General features: G+C 41.6%; 1 protein-coding gene across 4 annotated transcripts; it reads right to left on the bottom strand.

Moving 5' to 3' along the window:
* Nucleotides 1-117: 117 nt before the first annotated feature.
* LOC113165966 (centrosomal protein of 164 kDa) lies at nt 118-14898 on the bottom strand. 4 transcript variants are annotated; one of them, XM_026365825.2, is made up of 28 exons: nt 14872-14898; nt 14167-14250; nt 13664-13775; nt 12573-12804; nt 12002-12166; nt 11771-11893; nt 11575-11655; nt 11085-11189; nt 8674-9831; nt 8046-8099; nt 7813-7934; nt 7159-7689; nt 6716-6847; nt 6264-6459; nt 5467-5544; nt 5180-5302; nt 4546-4689; nt 4166-4249; nt 4015-4083; nt 3631-3890; nt 3166-3351; nt 2597-2777; nt 2398-2505; nt 2157-2259; nt 1641-2027; nt 1472-1544; nt 1240-1359; nt 118-995 (listed from the first exon to the last, which is right to left on the bottom strand). In XM_026365825.2, the coding sequence occupies exons 2-28, from the start codon at nt 14243-14245 to the stop codon at nt 899-901; spliced, it is 5103 nt and encodes a 1700-aa protein (XP_026221610.1). In that variant the 5' UTR covers nt 14246-14250; nt 14872-14898; the 3' UTR covers nt 118-898. The 4 variants fall into 4 exon arrangements, with proteins under 4 accessions (XP_026221610.1, XP_026221601.1, XP_026221618.1 ...); XM_026365816.2 differs by having other exon boundaries at nt 14699-14897; XM_026365833.2 differs by having other exon boundaries at nt 14863-14882.
* Nucleotides 14899-15347: the final 449 nt, after the last annotated feature.

Genomic DNA, 15347 nt, shown 5'->3' with positions numbered 1-15347 from the left:
CTCATGTGAGGCGTGTAGTTCCTCAGTGTGAGCAATATATGCAAATCCGAGTGTGTATGTAAATACACTTGCACAGTAACAGTAATAGCTATAACAGGAGCAGTACGAAATGTGTACATATACGTACAAAATACAGTTTATTAAAATATTTCATATAAAAATACAGTACGCATTTACACAAACAAATGTGCACAAAACATATTTCTCGACGCCTCCACGTGTTGAATCTTATCACAGCCAAAACTATTTATGTGCAAACATCAGTTTGAGGGAGTATGGAGATACCAAGTAAAATAAAAAGTGGACTGGCTTCACGTTTACAAAAGCAATGATTCCTGTTTCTGAAAGGTTAAAATGGTAAAAATAAAATAACCCATTTATAAAACCAGTGGCACAAATACACATGTAACCTGTCATGAAATAAACAAATCACAACATGATGACAAATTGGGTGACGGCTGCGAAGTTTTCTAGTATCCTAATGACACAGTGAGATACTTTTCTGTGATGGTCCAAAACCTTCAGCGCTCATCTGACATCAGTAAACCAAATAATTAAAAGCCTGAATAGCCCAAGTCTGGAACAGAGCTATAGTCTGTAAACGTGACTCTGAAGTGCTGTAAAAAGTCTCACAGCCATGAATAACGTTGGAAGATAAAAGTCCTCAGCCCTCTCTGACATGCAGCTCCCTGAACTCGAGTCACCTCTTCCTCCAATCAGAGCAGAGGAGGCCGGATTTTCCCTGAAAACCTTTGAACTAAAAAAAGGGAAGAACCAAAGCTGGCACCTGACTCTGCGTGCAAACGTCACAACACTGACCTGTCACAGTGATAAAGAAATGCTCCAATGTCCTCAGTCACGGTCACAGTACAAAAGGACCGGACTGTGTGCCATGTCCTCAGTAGTGATAGACTCTGATCTGGTTGTTATCGTCCAGGCCCAGTTGAACCAAGCCGCTCCTGGAGGACGGAGCCTGATAGCGAGTGAACAGAGGTCTGGGATGTAGAGTGAAAGAGAATAAAAGGAACAGTGTTCAAAGAAAAGTAAAAATAATAAAAAAAAGGGAACTCGTAAATGATTAAGTGTGTGTAGATTTAAATAAAATGAGGTTGATGGCACTAGAACTTACTGTAGGCTACAGTTACTACATTTTGTCAGTGTTAATTGTTTACACTTTGGAAGCATAGTGCTAATACTTATATGGGCTAAAGTGTGTCTGAGTGTGTGATAAAAGGATACATGCTGGTGTCTTTCTTGCGCATCTCCAGCCATCTCTTGTTGCCGTCGATCAGCCCCTGCAGCCTTTGGCCGTCCAACTCCGCGGACTTTTGAATGGACCGCAGGCTGCGGCCATGTTCCCTGAGACACACAGACATAATCGCACAGTTTAAGGATCGTAACTAATTTAACACAGTGAAGATGTGTGTGTAAGCTGTAAGAATTGCAGGATTAAATGTGAATTGCTGGTTACCCAGCAGGAGCAAATGATGAGTAAGCGGAAGAAGTCCTCATGGTGCTGGAGGCCATTGGGTCCACAGCCGCTCCTGGAGAACAAGAACAACAGTTCAGGACCAACAACAATGGTTCAGAGTGAAAAGCCTCTTTTTAACAAGTCCCATAGCAAATTGACGTTAGCATACCAGGGAATATCTGATTCCATCGAGTGTTAAGGAGGTCCTCAGAGGACCTTAGCCCACTGCTGATTGGGGTGCTGTAGAGCGGCGTGGTTGCAGGGCTGCCTTGAGGCAGCCAATTCCATGAAGGCTCTGAGAGCCTCACTGGGGGAGGCGGGGCTAAGGAGCTGGTGCCAAGGCTGTGCATCTGGGGCATACCTGGGACAGAGGTGGAGGTGGGTGTTGGGGTGGAGTGCGGATGAGTTGGGGGCAGAGAAAAAGCTGCGTAATGTGTGGAGCTCTGTCTCTGAGCTATTGAACCCAAGGCACCCAGGACGGTGTTGAGCTGGCCTGAGATCTGCTGCAGGGACTCTGCTAACTCCTGGACTTTGGCTGGGACAGTGGGATGACCTCCTGGTGAGAGCAAGGTCGAGAAGAGAAAGGTGAAGAGATACATCTTTTCCTAGTGTATGAAAAAACTGTAGACATGAAAATAAATTAATGGTCAGTTCAACATGTTTCAAATCTCCTTGCTCATGATACCTGTCCCATCTGGAGGGTCTGCAGTGCTGCTGAGATCAGACTCTGTCACATCAAAAGTCACTTTCCTTTCTCCTGCCAGCCGAGACAGATCCTCAAACAGAGGCTAAGTGCAAAGCGACAAGAATGCCATTAAAAGCAGATACATATTATTTAAAGATATTACAATATCTATATCTAAGTATGACTCATTTGGCTTGTGTTTGTTGCAGACTACAGATACAGGCCGATGGTGTCTCCTGACCTCTTCAGCCATGGAGCTCTCCAGCTGCTGTAGTTGCTCCTCTTTCCTCCGCAGGAGCGAGTTTCCTCTCTGAACTGCCCGCTGCAACTCTGCCACATTTCTCGCCTCCTAATAGACACAATGGATATCGTGACCAGCACTAGACATTTCATTTACACCAATGTTCATTCTGCAGGAGGTGTCTCACACTCCTCCCCACCTGCTGGAGGTTTCTTATCATCTCTTCAGTCACCCCTCCTTCCTGGCTGGGCTCCTGGGAGGAGCTGGTCTGAGCTGTCCGCAGAGCGGCCTCTCTCTCCATCAGCCGGCTGCTCTCCCTCTCCAGGAAGAGTTTGGTCTTCTGGATGGAGGCGCCGTGTGAGGAGATATAGCGTCGAAACCTAGACAAATGGACATATGAGGATAAGGGTGGAGGTTAAATACACTCTTACTCTCAGTTTTCATAGACTGAACCATAAATGTTGTGATGAACATACTGCTAGTAACATGGTCACCTCTACTATCAAATGTGTACAAGGAAACATTACACTACTGAATATTAATACTGATACACAGATCTGAAGTACTTTAGCAGTCTACTTAAGTAGTTCTACATCCTGCTGTTCTGTTCTTATCATAATTTAAGACGAGAAATCGCAGGAAACAAGGGAAAATAACCTCTAAAGAAGAAAAACCTGAATCCTAAACAACACTCACAGTAATTACTAAATACTAAAAATGCATTTAAAACCACTGTTCTGTTCTCAGAGTCTGTCTCCCTCCCCTTACTCGTCCATGCTGCTGTGGCTGTTGGGTACAGGGGAGGGTGGCGGGTCGTCCAGGTCTTCTACACGTAGTGATGAGTCTCTCCTGTCACTGGAGGGCGCTGTCGCTTCTGCTCTCTCTACCTTCTTTTTGTCCTGTTTCGGGTCTTCCCTGGGTGAGGTGTGTGCTCCTTCACCTTGTTCCAACTCACTGATCAAAAGACGAGTATAATCTATTTACAATGCAAAACAAATCTGATCCTTTTCACTGTTTTAAAAAAATAAAGAAAGTCCCTTTGATGAAGTTGCATTCACATACACACACAGCACAACACAAATGACTCTCTCATGTGACTCACCGCAACAAAATAAATGAAACTTGCAACTCAGCAAACTCAGCAACTTGCTGAACATAACTATGCTGGTATGGAATCAATACTATTACCAATACAGACTTCTATTATTGCTGTTTTTGCAGTGTAAATTGTACCTGACTCTGCGGCTGAGACGGTCACATCTCTCATTCATCAGCGCCAGTTTGCTCTCCAGTCGCTGCTTTTCTTCTTTGGCTCTCCGGCTCTCTTCCTTGAATTTATCTCTCTCCTCTCTCAGTCTCTCCTCCTCCTCCTTCACCTCACTCCTCTCTTGCCTGGCTCTCTGGAGGAGTTCTCGGGCTTGATGTTTTTCTTCTCTCATCCTCTCCAACTCCACTATCAACTGGTCTCTCTCCTGAATCAACCGGGGAAACGCCTGTTGAACACACAGTCACACACACACACACACACATACACACACACAGGTGGGGAAATAGATGGTTGACAGACGCAGGGTCAATATAATCCTTCTTTCCATAATGAAAAGTGGGGCTTCCCACCTCAATCTGTCTGTCCACTTCTTCCTCTTCCTCTCCAAGCTTCTTCCTTCTTCTCTTAAGATCTGCTGCCTGATATAAGAAAGGAACTATAAGTATGTGTGGTTCAGGTTCGAGTATCAGATTAGAAGAGTAAAAGTATGGAATAAAAAACCTTGGTCTGCAGCATGGCCTCCTGGCTCTTCAGCTCTTTGGCTCTCAGCTCCAACTGATCTGCTAGATTCTGTAGTTCTGACTCCTGATAGATAAAATTAGAGATTGATTGTTTAGAATAAAGTGTTTTTATGTGTCTGTACTACTAGATTCTCACAGGTGTACACGAAATAAGGCAAAGTTGACTTAAGAAGTAAAAACACAGTCTGTAGATTAAAAAATGTTCCACTATTAGTTGCAAATGTGAATCTCTTACTTAAATATACTGTATATTAAAAGCATGTGTCATTCCAGGTGGAAAGGACATCGTCAGCCATCAGTTTTTGGTAGTGTAATGTTACCATAGGTAGAATATTGTATTGTGTGTCTACCCCATCCCACCTGGCGTGAGTGTGTCAGCTGTGTTTTTTGTATCTGTGTGTCGAGCTGCAGACGCAGTTTCTCCAGTTGGACAGCATGTGAAGCCTGAAGACGGGCTCTGTCCTCCTGCAGAGTGGACAGCAAACTCTCCCTCTGCGCAGTCTCCTGAAACACACACGCACATCTTTGTTACATTATCTTGGTGAACGCACTTGTTTGCACAATGCATTGCAACCCTAACCCCTGGAGAGTTGCTGGGTTCCTCCTAATGTAGGACGATGCCTGGCTTTGTGCCGTCCAAGCGTGTAGGCGGTTCCTGGATGACGAAGGCACTGATGCTACTGATCCTCACATTTTCAAGTCCAATTGAGTAAGTATGTATGGTACATTATGTTTCGACCATGCACACTTGAAAATGAAATTTAGACAACTTGAATAATTTGTTCATCAGCATCCGATGAGTGATACTGTGGTACTTAAAGTGTTCCCTTCGTTTTTTTGAGCAATGCATTTCAGAAATCTACAAATATTCTGGAGTCCTGTTATTATTTATTTTTCATTCACCACATTATTATGACAATATCATAATTTTGAGCCTTAACTTTAACTTAGAAAAATACCATACATTGATTTCTCGATCTAAACACTCTCTGACCTCATCCAGGTATTTCTCTCTGATGCTGTTCATCTCTCTCCTGTGATCTTCCCTCAGCTTCTCCAGCTTTCTTTCATGGTCACGCTGCACTTCCTCGCGCACTTCTTGGAGCACATCAGACAGCTAGGCAGGTCGAGGAGAAGTTTAGTTTGAATTTAGCAAATTGTACTTAACTGAAAATGTACATAAACTTTGAGCCTTAGAAAACATTAACAGAGAAACAGACATGATGACAATTCTGTACAAATCCTATGTGCGTGCGCCTGTGGGTGTGTGTGTCCTCTAACCTCTCTGTGGTACTCTGCCAGGTGCTGTTCAGGTCGTGGACTCATCATCAGCTCCTTCCTCATCTCTGTGGTTTTAACCTTTACACAGACAAAACAGTGCAAATACAGAGACAGATACACATTTAGACAAATCATTAAACTGTGTCCCTCATGTCCAAGTCCAAAGTGTCTGGGGTTTACGTAAATTTGACACCTTAACACAAACTAAGTGGGTCAAAGTTATTGTTAATGCCTCTCTTTAAAAGTCTTTACGAAACAGATTTTTACAAAACAAGCACACTCAAGATGATATGTTTTATTTTGAGCTGGTGTGGCAAAAAATAAACTTAAACTAGAGTAAGTAATATATTTTCTTTTTGTTTCTTTGACTTCTACCACAGTGTCAGAAACATCAACATCAATTTAGAAGAGTAACTGCCAGCATTTGTGTGACCCAACACGCATCCATCCACAAACATGGCTTCTAGATGACCTTTTCCCTGAAAACAGGGATTTTTCACTTCACATTGCTTAATGCGATACTAATGCTCTTCTTTGCCTCCATAAACACTTTAAATTGCTTTTTTATTGCTTCGGTGTTTGAAATATGCTACAATAAATAAATAAAGCTGATGCATTCAAACACTATTTACACCCACCTTTGTTGTTTCTATCTACTGTAGTATTGGTGTTAGGTTTTAGCTTTGGTTTGTTCAAAATGAGAAAAATATCCCTCATTAGACTTGACAAGTGCAAAAGCAAAATGTAAACACTCAACTTTTACATAGTACAAGGCAATAAAATAAAAAATGAGACACCTCATGCTTTAGAGAGTTCAGTTTCTCCTCCCTTTCACCCTGGAGTCTCCTCTTCTCCGCTTGCAGCTCCTCTTCAAACTCTGCCTTCAGACGTTCAATGTTCTGCCTCTTCTGGGCCTCCAGCTTCTCCTGCTCTGCTGCTCGTTCTTCCTCTAAAGTGATACGTAACTCCTTCAGCCCAGCTTCACTCTCCCCCCTGTTCACAGGACATGAATGTTATTTTTGGGATTGAAAGTTAATAACTGCCAAACAATTCAGCTTCTTTGCAAGGGTCTATAGATTAGAACCTTGAAATGTTCATGTTTCATGTCTAATTATACTGCATAGTAAATGGGTAATAAGTACTTTGTGAACATGACATTAATGGAAATGCTGTATTGTAAATTCAGCACCACTTTGAGATACACTGCTCTAGCGTACCTTTGTTTTACGTGTTCATGTGTGTTTCTGACCTAAGAGTGTGTTCTTGCGTCTCCTTCTCCTTATGTAAACTCTGTCTGAGTTCCTCCAGGACCCTTGCAGACTCCTCCTTCAGCCTGGCCTCCTCCTCTCTCCTCGTATTGAGGATATGTTGCCGCAGAGCCCTGGGGAGGTGCACAAATACAAGTATTGAGGGACTTTCTACTTGTTTCAACAGAAAGCTTAAATAAACTGTACACATATTTATGGAAGTCCTTTATAAAATGTAAGTTTATCATTTTAATGTTTGCCTCTCGATAACGCACATGATAATGAACCAACAACAATGTAGAAATGGAAGAATGAAAGTAAGCACTTCCACTGACTTGACAAAATAAAGATAAAAAAACCAAGCAATTATTAGAATTTAGTAAAAATTGAGTTCATACAGTGAATAGTTTGGGGAGGCCTACGGTGTTATACTCTGCCTTCTTACCTCAGCCTTTCCTCACTCTCCTCCCTCAGCTTCCTCTCCTCCTGCTCCTCTTCTCTCCTCAGTTCCCCTTGGAGGAGACGAATCCTATCCTCTTTCTCTCTCATCATTTGTGCCCTCTCCTCCTCCACTTCCCCATCAGTCTTCCTCTTCTCCCTCTCCACCTCCTCCTTCCTTTCACTCAGACTACTCTCCTCTCTCTCTGCCCTCTTCCCCTTCTCTTCCTCCTCCTCTTTCTCACTCTGTTTCCAGATTCTCCAGTGCGACTCTTCTTCCAGTGAGTCGTTTTTGTTTTTTAAGGGGGGCTCAGCATCATCGACCTGGGTGTTGGGGGTACGGACCAGGCGACCTCTGGAAGTTTCAGGTCTCTGTAGCCCCAGAGAAATGCCGAAACCTTTGGCTTTTGGCTGGAACTCAACACCTACTTCTGAATGTGAGGAGCTAGAGAGGGAAGGTGACAGGTTGGACTGATGGAGGATGAGTCGGTCAACTTTATGGACTGAAGGGCTGTTTTTGTCTTCAGCCATTATACTCCTAAAAGGAATGAGAGTCTTAGTTTAAGATTAGGCACTACTTCCTTATTCTATACAAGGTGTATATTTTCAGAAATCAAGAAAAGTAAAGAGAATCAAAATTATTATTAAAATAACCAGAAACCTCTTGGCAGCTTCTGCCTTCTTGGTCTTTTCCCCCTCTTCATCTTTATTTTCTCCTCTGTCATCTTTCTCTAGTGGACTGACTGTACCCGACAGGTCGTGGGTACTCAGAACCTTCTCTGACTTTAGGATAGCACAGACATTACAATGTTGATAATAATAATACTAATAAAACCTCATACATTTAGTTCATTTATGCTGTTGAATAGGTGCCATGCTGCAAGATGTGATTACCTTGACATCTATGGAGGTGGAGGCTTCCACAGAGTTCTGACTGGCCTCAAATTCCTGCAATAACACACACATTTAATGACAAAGTAATTGGAGAGGCAAACGTGTATTCAACATGAAATCGAACACTGAACACACGTCTTTTTTAAAGAGACACAGAAATGCACACAGCACAAGGCAAAAGCAGTGTGTACTGTACTTTACATGCAAACACAACCAAGGCCGGTGAGCTGGATGGCTTATTCTATAATCAAACATTCAAGCAGGCAGCCTCTAAAAAAAAGGGGGAGGTAGAGGGGGGATATGAGAGTGCCTGGTTAAACAGCCCAAACGACCATTGTAAAAGCAGAGAGACTATCAAGAGCCTGAGCTGTCAATGGGCAGAGTGATCAGAACTTTTCAATCCAGTCCTCAGGGGCTCGAACTGACTGTCCTTAATTCAAATTCCACTGGGCGTGTGTTGACATCCAGGCTGGGAATCATAGAGGATGGCACAGCCCCTAAGGCAGTGGAGCTGGATTGTGGGATTTGCATGTACCCATGCATGCTTGAAAAGGTCAAGCAGGAGCTGGGTGGGGTTGGGTAGGGGTGGAAGGGTGTGAGCACGCACAGAGGCAACACCAAACCCTACCTCTGCAGGAAGGGGGCATTTTTTTGTCACACTCGTCTCCTTGCCAGCAAGAGTTTGTTGCTGTCGGTCAAGTGTTTTATGGCCGCTCAGCATCATCTTCTGGCCGTTGGCTGTTCGGACAGAAGCCGCTTCCATGTCAAAAACCTCAACAACTTCCTCCTCACTCTCTGATGCCGCTTGTGGCTTTTGGGCACCTGAATCTTCCTCTACCTCTGCATTGTTCCTCTCTGTTTCACTATGCATACATCTCTCTACCACCTCATCACTCTCTGTCAGTTCCCTCTGACTCAGGGAGCATCTATCCAAAGCCTCTTCACTTTCACTTTCACCATCCTCCTCCTCCTTTTCTTTCTCTTGCTCTCCTTCATTATTCACATCTACCTCTTCATTCCTAAGTTCATCCTGCCTTTCTTCATCGTTTGTGCTTATTTCTAGTTCCTCTACCTCTTTGTCACTTTCTCCCTCCTCCTTGCTCTCTCCTTTTGTATCACTTGTGATGGATTTCTCTACAACTTCATCACTGTCCTCTTCAAATTCTTGTTCTGCTTGCAGCTCCTCCTCCACCTCTTCATTCTCTGACATTAAACTCTCATTCTCCTCTCTGTCTTTGGCCTCATCATCCTGGCTTTCATCACACATTTCTACCTCGTCTACTGTGCTGTCCTTTTCCTCCTTTTCACTGCTCTCCTGACTGTTTCTCATCTTATCTGACACTCCTTCGCTTTCATCTTTTTCGTCATTCTCACCCTCATAGCATTCCTCCTCTAAGTCATCGTTCCCTAACTCCTCCTCCTCTTTCTTGCTCTCTATAGCTGCCTCACTTACTTCCTGCTCCTTTTCCACCTCATTACACTCTTTGCTTATTCTCTCATCTGCATCTTCTCCATCCATCTGCTCATGTTCTATCTCCTCCTTCTCCTCATTCACTTCCCCTCCCTCTTCATCCTCTCTTTTCTCACTCTGAGTATCCTCATCTTCCAACTCTCCTCCCTCCTCCTCCTTGTTATTTACTTCATTCACCCCCTCTGCTACCTCCTGTTCTGAGTGTTCAGTGGCGTGTTCAGCTTCAGGGGTTGCTGCACTGGCCCCCTCCTCGCTGATATGTTTTCTGCTTCCTGTCAGTGTTGACAGGTGGAGGTCACGGGACCTCAAGGAGTCCTTGGTGCAAAGGAATAGTAGGTCCATCCATCCAAACAGAGGCACAAAGGAAGGCGTGCAGAGACACAAGGGAGAGAAAGGATGGAGGAGGGCTGGTGAGGGAAGGAGCCAGACAAAAAAGATTTTGACTCCTGAAAGGCGACGTGGGGAGGAGTGATGATCTTGACATAACTGCATGCAAACATTTTGCACTTTACATGGACAATTTTAGTCATATTACACAATCAATATATGAAAAATACATTAAGAACAATAAACAAAAACAAAAATGAAAAAAAGCCTAGAAAACTATATTTTGGGAGTCAAATATAATATATTGTTTTCTTTGCTTGCCTTGCCTTGACTAAATGTAAATGTAAATATAGTCACAATATATCACGTTGGACAGTTTGGTGATTTCTTTGAACCTGTGTTTTCCCTCCAAAAACACAATATGTAGAAGAAATCACTCAATATAAACACTAGTTATGCTAAATAAAGACTTAGTAGGTAAAATTTACAAACTTCACAAATTACAACTGACTTCTCAATATCTCTAAGGCAATGGAGACAAATACATAAATCAGAGGGAAACTATAACAATCCTTTCCCCTAGTATTTAAATTCAGACAGCAAAGCAGTAACAGTGACAGTAGGATGACAACAGGACAAAGAGGAAGACACAGTAACAGCCATGTTCATAGGATAGATCCCAGCAGCACAGCAGCTACATGAACACATACGGGTCACGATGGAAAGGTCAAAGAAAGACAAGAGAAGGAATATCACATGGTTTAGAAGTCACAATTACATAAGACAACAAGAAAAGCCCACTATGATGCATGGAGGATATGTAAAAACAATTAGACCTACAAACTAAAAATGTATATTTATTGTACATCAGCATGTGTTGTGTATCCCCTATTATCATTTTCTTATAATAAACTAATCAAACTAGAAGCAAGACTAATTTCAAAGACTGCTTTTCAACAGAGAGGCCCCCCTTACTCGAGAATTTATTCTGATGCTGTAAATGTTTTAAATATAATATTATCTTCCATAACTATGCCCGGGATTACATGGTTTGTGCATCTAAAAGTCCTGTCTATGCATATCAAAATGTTTCCGAGCAGTAGTAATTTGTCAGTCTCACAGAAAAACAGGTAAATCAAACAGGTTCACCATACAGAAACATTGTTTGAAAAGAAAGCAGAACAAGTTAGAAAGACAAAATCAAATGGAGCCGCTGCAAAACTGGATGTGTTTGGTTTTACCTGCTGGGACTGTGGTTCAGGACTGTGATCTCCAGACAGGACCAAGTCCTGCAACTCTGGTTCAGTCCTCTCCTCAGGTGGAGCTGCACCACTGGCTTCACTGTCCTAGAGCAAACCATTAAAGCATTACATCGATAAGAATATATATTCATTCATAAACATAACACACAGTATACTTATGAACAAGTATGTAAACTAATAAAGTGAATCCATTTTATCTTATCAGTGATTGATTATGCTATGTTTTTCCAAGGTAATTATCAACCCCAATCTTTTTAGAAGACTAGATGATATTATTGGGACTAATAAGACAATAAGACACATGTTGTGTCTTAATGATTAGACACATAGCATAACCCACAACATCCACAATTTGATTCCTGACCTGTGTTGCATGTCATACACTTCTCTATCCTTACTTCCTGTGTCTCTCTACAATATTAACTGTCAATTACAGCAAGTCCTGTAGAAAGCAAAAGATCCTGTCTACCTCATATTGAAGACCTCCTCCAAGGGCATCCAAGTCCAGATGGAGATTCTTCAAAAGTCTGTCTGAACCATGGCCACTTGGCTGAAAAAGTGATAATGTCGGGCTTTATTAGCACTAAGAGTATATATTTATGAGCGGCCTGCAGCTAAATTAACAACCTTTATCATCTTTTATTTGCCTTCAAGTTGCACTGTACCTCGTTTTCTGACACTTTGTCTTCATCATTGTCATCATCATTATCAAAGCCAGGCAGTGTAAATGACACCCTCTCCTCTTGCCTGCTTCCTAAAACACTAGAAACCCCACTGCTTCGAGGGGGCTGACAGAGAAAGAATTAAAACATAGTATATAGTGAAGGTTTGAGACAATAAATACCATAAACTCATTATACATCACGGTCCTTTGTACAGTAGCACTAAGATCTTACCCCAAGGGACGTCTTGAGGGGCTCCAGGCCTCCAGAGCTGCCGAGAGATCCCCGGAGTGCAGGGACAGAACCAGAAAGTGGGGCTGGGCCAGGGGCATCCAGACCTCTCAGGGGAGCTAGACTACCCAGTGGGGATGGCAAAGGTCCCAAGGCTGAACTAAGGGCCTATGGAACAAGAAAAGTAAGCACCTTGCTGAGAAATGTGTAACATCAACAACAATTGATAATTTATAGAATTTATAATCATATCCCTACAATTCTTTAATAGGAATCCCTTGATTAGGTTTCATGCTAAATGCTTGTTGATAAATACTGAACATTGACTATCAGCTGAAGACACACTTAAATTAATATTAACACTATTTTCACTTTTTTAGCATGTTTTTTCCACAAAACATTTCCAATTAAAGACATTCACATTAGGTAGTCCGGTTCTGATCCACCTAACAATGTTTCTATAACTATATGAACATTTTATTTTATTGTTTTTAAGTGTACCTATTATCTGTTAAAAGAAACACATTTTGTTTTTATCTGTTTTTTTCATTCTGATATTGTCACAGCCACTCACTCCAGGAGTCTTGAGTGGCTCATTCTTCTTTTTCTCTTTCTTCTCCTTCTTCTCTTTCTTCTTCTTCTTATCCTTGTCCTTCTTTGCCCCGGTGCCAACTGCAGCAGCTGTGAGTTGGGCGCGCTCACGCTCCTGAATCACCAGACGGCGGTAGTGCTCATCGCAGGGGTGATCCCAGGTGGACTGCCCCGTGGAGAAGTTGAAATAGTAGATGTCTCCAGTCACATCCTGGCTGGTAGGGGATTTGCCAGGTGCAAAGGGAAGACACACATATGAGAAAAAGTGTTTTGAAGTATTCTGTATTAAATTACTGTTATCCATAACCATGACGGGGATGACCAAGAAGCTTTACAGTTATACACTCACTGGTCACTTCATTGGGTACCAGCTAATATGTGCTCCAGTTCTATGATGTCAATCATTAACACATAGCACAATTATTATTATTCTCAGAGTTTCAACAAAAACTGGGAAATGAAAACCTTGTAAAAGCAGAATATATGGCAAAGCTGGTGTATTGGATCATATTTCATGGTACATGTCCCTGATAAAATCTTATTTATCCATCTTTATCTATCATATCTTATCAATCCTTCACCAACCCTTACTTCATCTATGTTTACTGAATGCACTAGTTATGTATCTTACAAGTGTACTAACATTGTGTTTTAATCTGTTAGCTGCATTATTTAGACAAGTTTACTGGAGGTGACTTCTCCCTGGAGATATTGTTAAGGGAAGGTTGCTATGCACCCCCCACCTTCAGGTGTCAAGAGCAGACCGTCACCCTTGAATAGCTGCAAGGCCACAAACACCCAACAGTACAGTAGCATACTCAAATAAACCAATGAGGCTGGGGAATCATTTCTAAAAGTCTGACAGCCCATCATTTAATATCACCATAATCATTTTCTGTGTAATAACATCAAACCCTATAAATTAATGGATACAATAGAAGATGAGGTTCCAAACAATTCCTGTGCCAAACCGCAATTCATTATTATAGTGAGATTTGTTAAAGCTTGTGCACCCTTTTGGGGTTGGTATGCAGTCAGAAGCTCACAACCCAGCCTCTACCCCTTCTTACTTACCAAGGCTTCCACTCAGGAGGCAGAGGGGCAACAATGCCCTCCCTGGCCAGCCACAGGAGCTCCGACTCTTTGTCAGGATCAATTCCAATCTCTCTTGCATATTCTTGGATTTCTGATGCAAATAATAAAGAGAGAAATATACTAATAAAAGAAAAGCTGAATGGAACTGTGGTCTGCTTTACAGTATCAAATAACATACAAGTACAGTGATGTAAATTTGTCAATTGTAAATTTCATAGAGGTAGAGTGAAGCCATAATAACACAATGTAACACGTAAGATATGAAAATGATGCTAATTGTCACTAAATGTTTTCCATGCTATCTCAATATTATTAACATCAGTCAATTATGTGATAATAATCTAGGTCCAGATATACTTTATTTTCCTCATGTTGAAATGCGTCACTGTATCTCATTAGTCTCTGACCAACAGTCATTTGGAAATGCTTTACGTTTATAAGGCTACTTATAAGGATTCAAACCAGCAGCATCCCCTCTGTACCTTGTTCTGATGGTATATAGTTCTCATCATAGTCCTCTTCAAGGATCAGCTGGTCTCCTATAAGAGCAGCTGCACTCATGGTTCCTGCAGAGACACGGGGGTTAAATGCAAAATAAGTATGACTGACAAATGAAAGGGAGATACAGCGTCACTTCAAATATTATAACTACAGGGTCTCCCGTCTTGGTTTACATACCCAGCTGTTGATTCAGCAAAATATGACCTTTTTGGGGTAAACATTTTATAGACTTTGTTTTCCTATGATTTGCTAATGAGATTAACGTTTACATTTTAAGTTCTTGCATTTAGCCTGACAAAGAGAAACGAGGATTTATTATAAACATAATCCTAAACGTATGATAAAATGTGCAGCACTAAGGCAACATTAGCATTACGATAAAAGAGAAATATTTAATACATAAAGGGCAGGGTAGGACATACATTTAAGACAGCAGCTAGCGTTAATTAAGCTAGCACTTTAGCTAATTTTGCTTTGGCTGGGCGACATCTAACTAGTTAGCTAGCTACTTACCGTTAGCTTAGCCAGCTAAGTAGTTGAAAAATACATTTCTCGTGATACGGGATTTACATCCCAAACTTTTACTCGGTTTCTCATTGAACTCTCTGGCAATATGGATTAGTTGTCAGTTGTTTGACACAGACATTGCATATACACAAGAAAGATGCGATAGTTACAGCACTGACAACATCTCCAAGGACGCTTTCGCCGTTTCCTGTTGACGGCGAAGACGTCACTGGCTGAGCCCAATGAGGCGTTCATGTGTCCTCGTAAGTCTCACTTTCGTCAACATATTCAGTTGTTGACTTGTTTCATCAAGCTATCAAAATATTAGTAATTATAACAGAAAACCTATAACAATTGTCTTGCTAATGGAGTTTGTTTTATTTTTTTATTTCACAAAACATTTTGGCAGTATTATATACATATATGTATTTTGTTTACATGTATTATATTAATGATTTAAATTTAGTTGATAGATGTTGAAAAAGCAGAAACCAACAATGATCTATGTAAAAATAGGTCTGCTATGATAAATTATGCTAAATGTACTTTTTCATTAAGTGAATACTACTATTTTGTAGTGTGTAATGCACCTGGAAGCATTAGAACGTTGTGCATGTTCAACATTTCAAACTGCAACACCTAAAATTGTAGGTGT

Source organism: Anabas testudineus, chromosome 13 (assembly GCF_900324465.2).
Source record: "Anabas testudineus chromosome 13, fAnaTes1.2, whole genome shotgun sequence".
NCBI lineage: Eukaryota > Metazoa > Chordata > Actinopteri > Anabantiformes > Anabantidae > Anabas > Anabas testudineus.
The sequence above is the reverse complement of the archived record's forward strand: the minus strand, read 5'-3'. Positions and strand labels throughout refer to the sequence as shown.

What these genes read in the sequence shown, in the direction of transcription:
- LOC113165966 (XM_026365825.2), bottom strand. Translation starts at nt 14,245, where the DNA reads ATGAGTGCAGCTGCTCTTATAGGAGACCAGCTGATCCTTGAAGAGGAC. An exon ending in AGCCACTCAAGACTCCTGGA is followed by an intron (nt 12,167 to 12,572) that starts GTGAGTGGCTGT and finishes CTTGTTCCATAG; the next exon opens with GCCCTTAGTTCAGCCTTGGG. An exon ending in AGCTGACACACTCACGCCAG is followed by an intron (nt 4,250 to 4,545) that starts GTGGGATGGGGT and finishes TTTATCTATCAG; the next exon opens with GAGTCAGAACTACAGAATCT.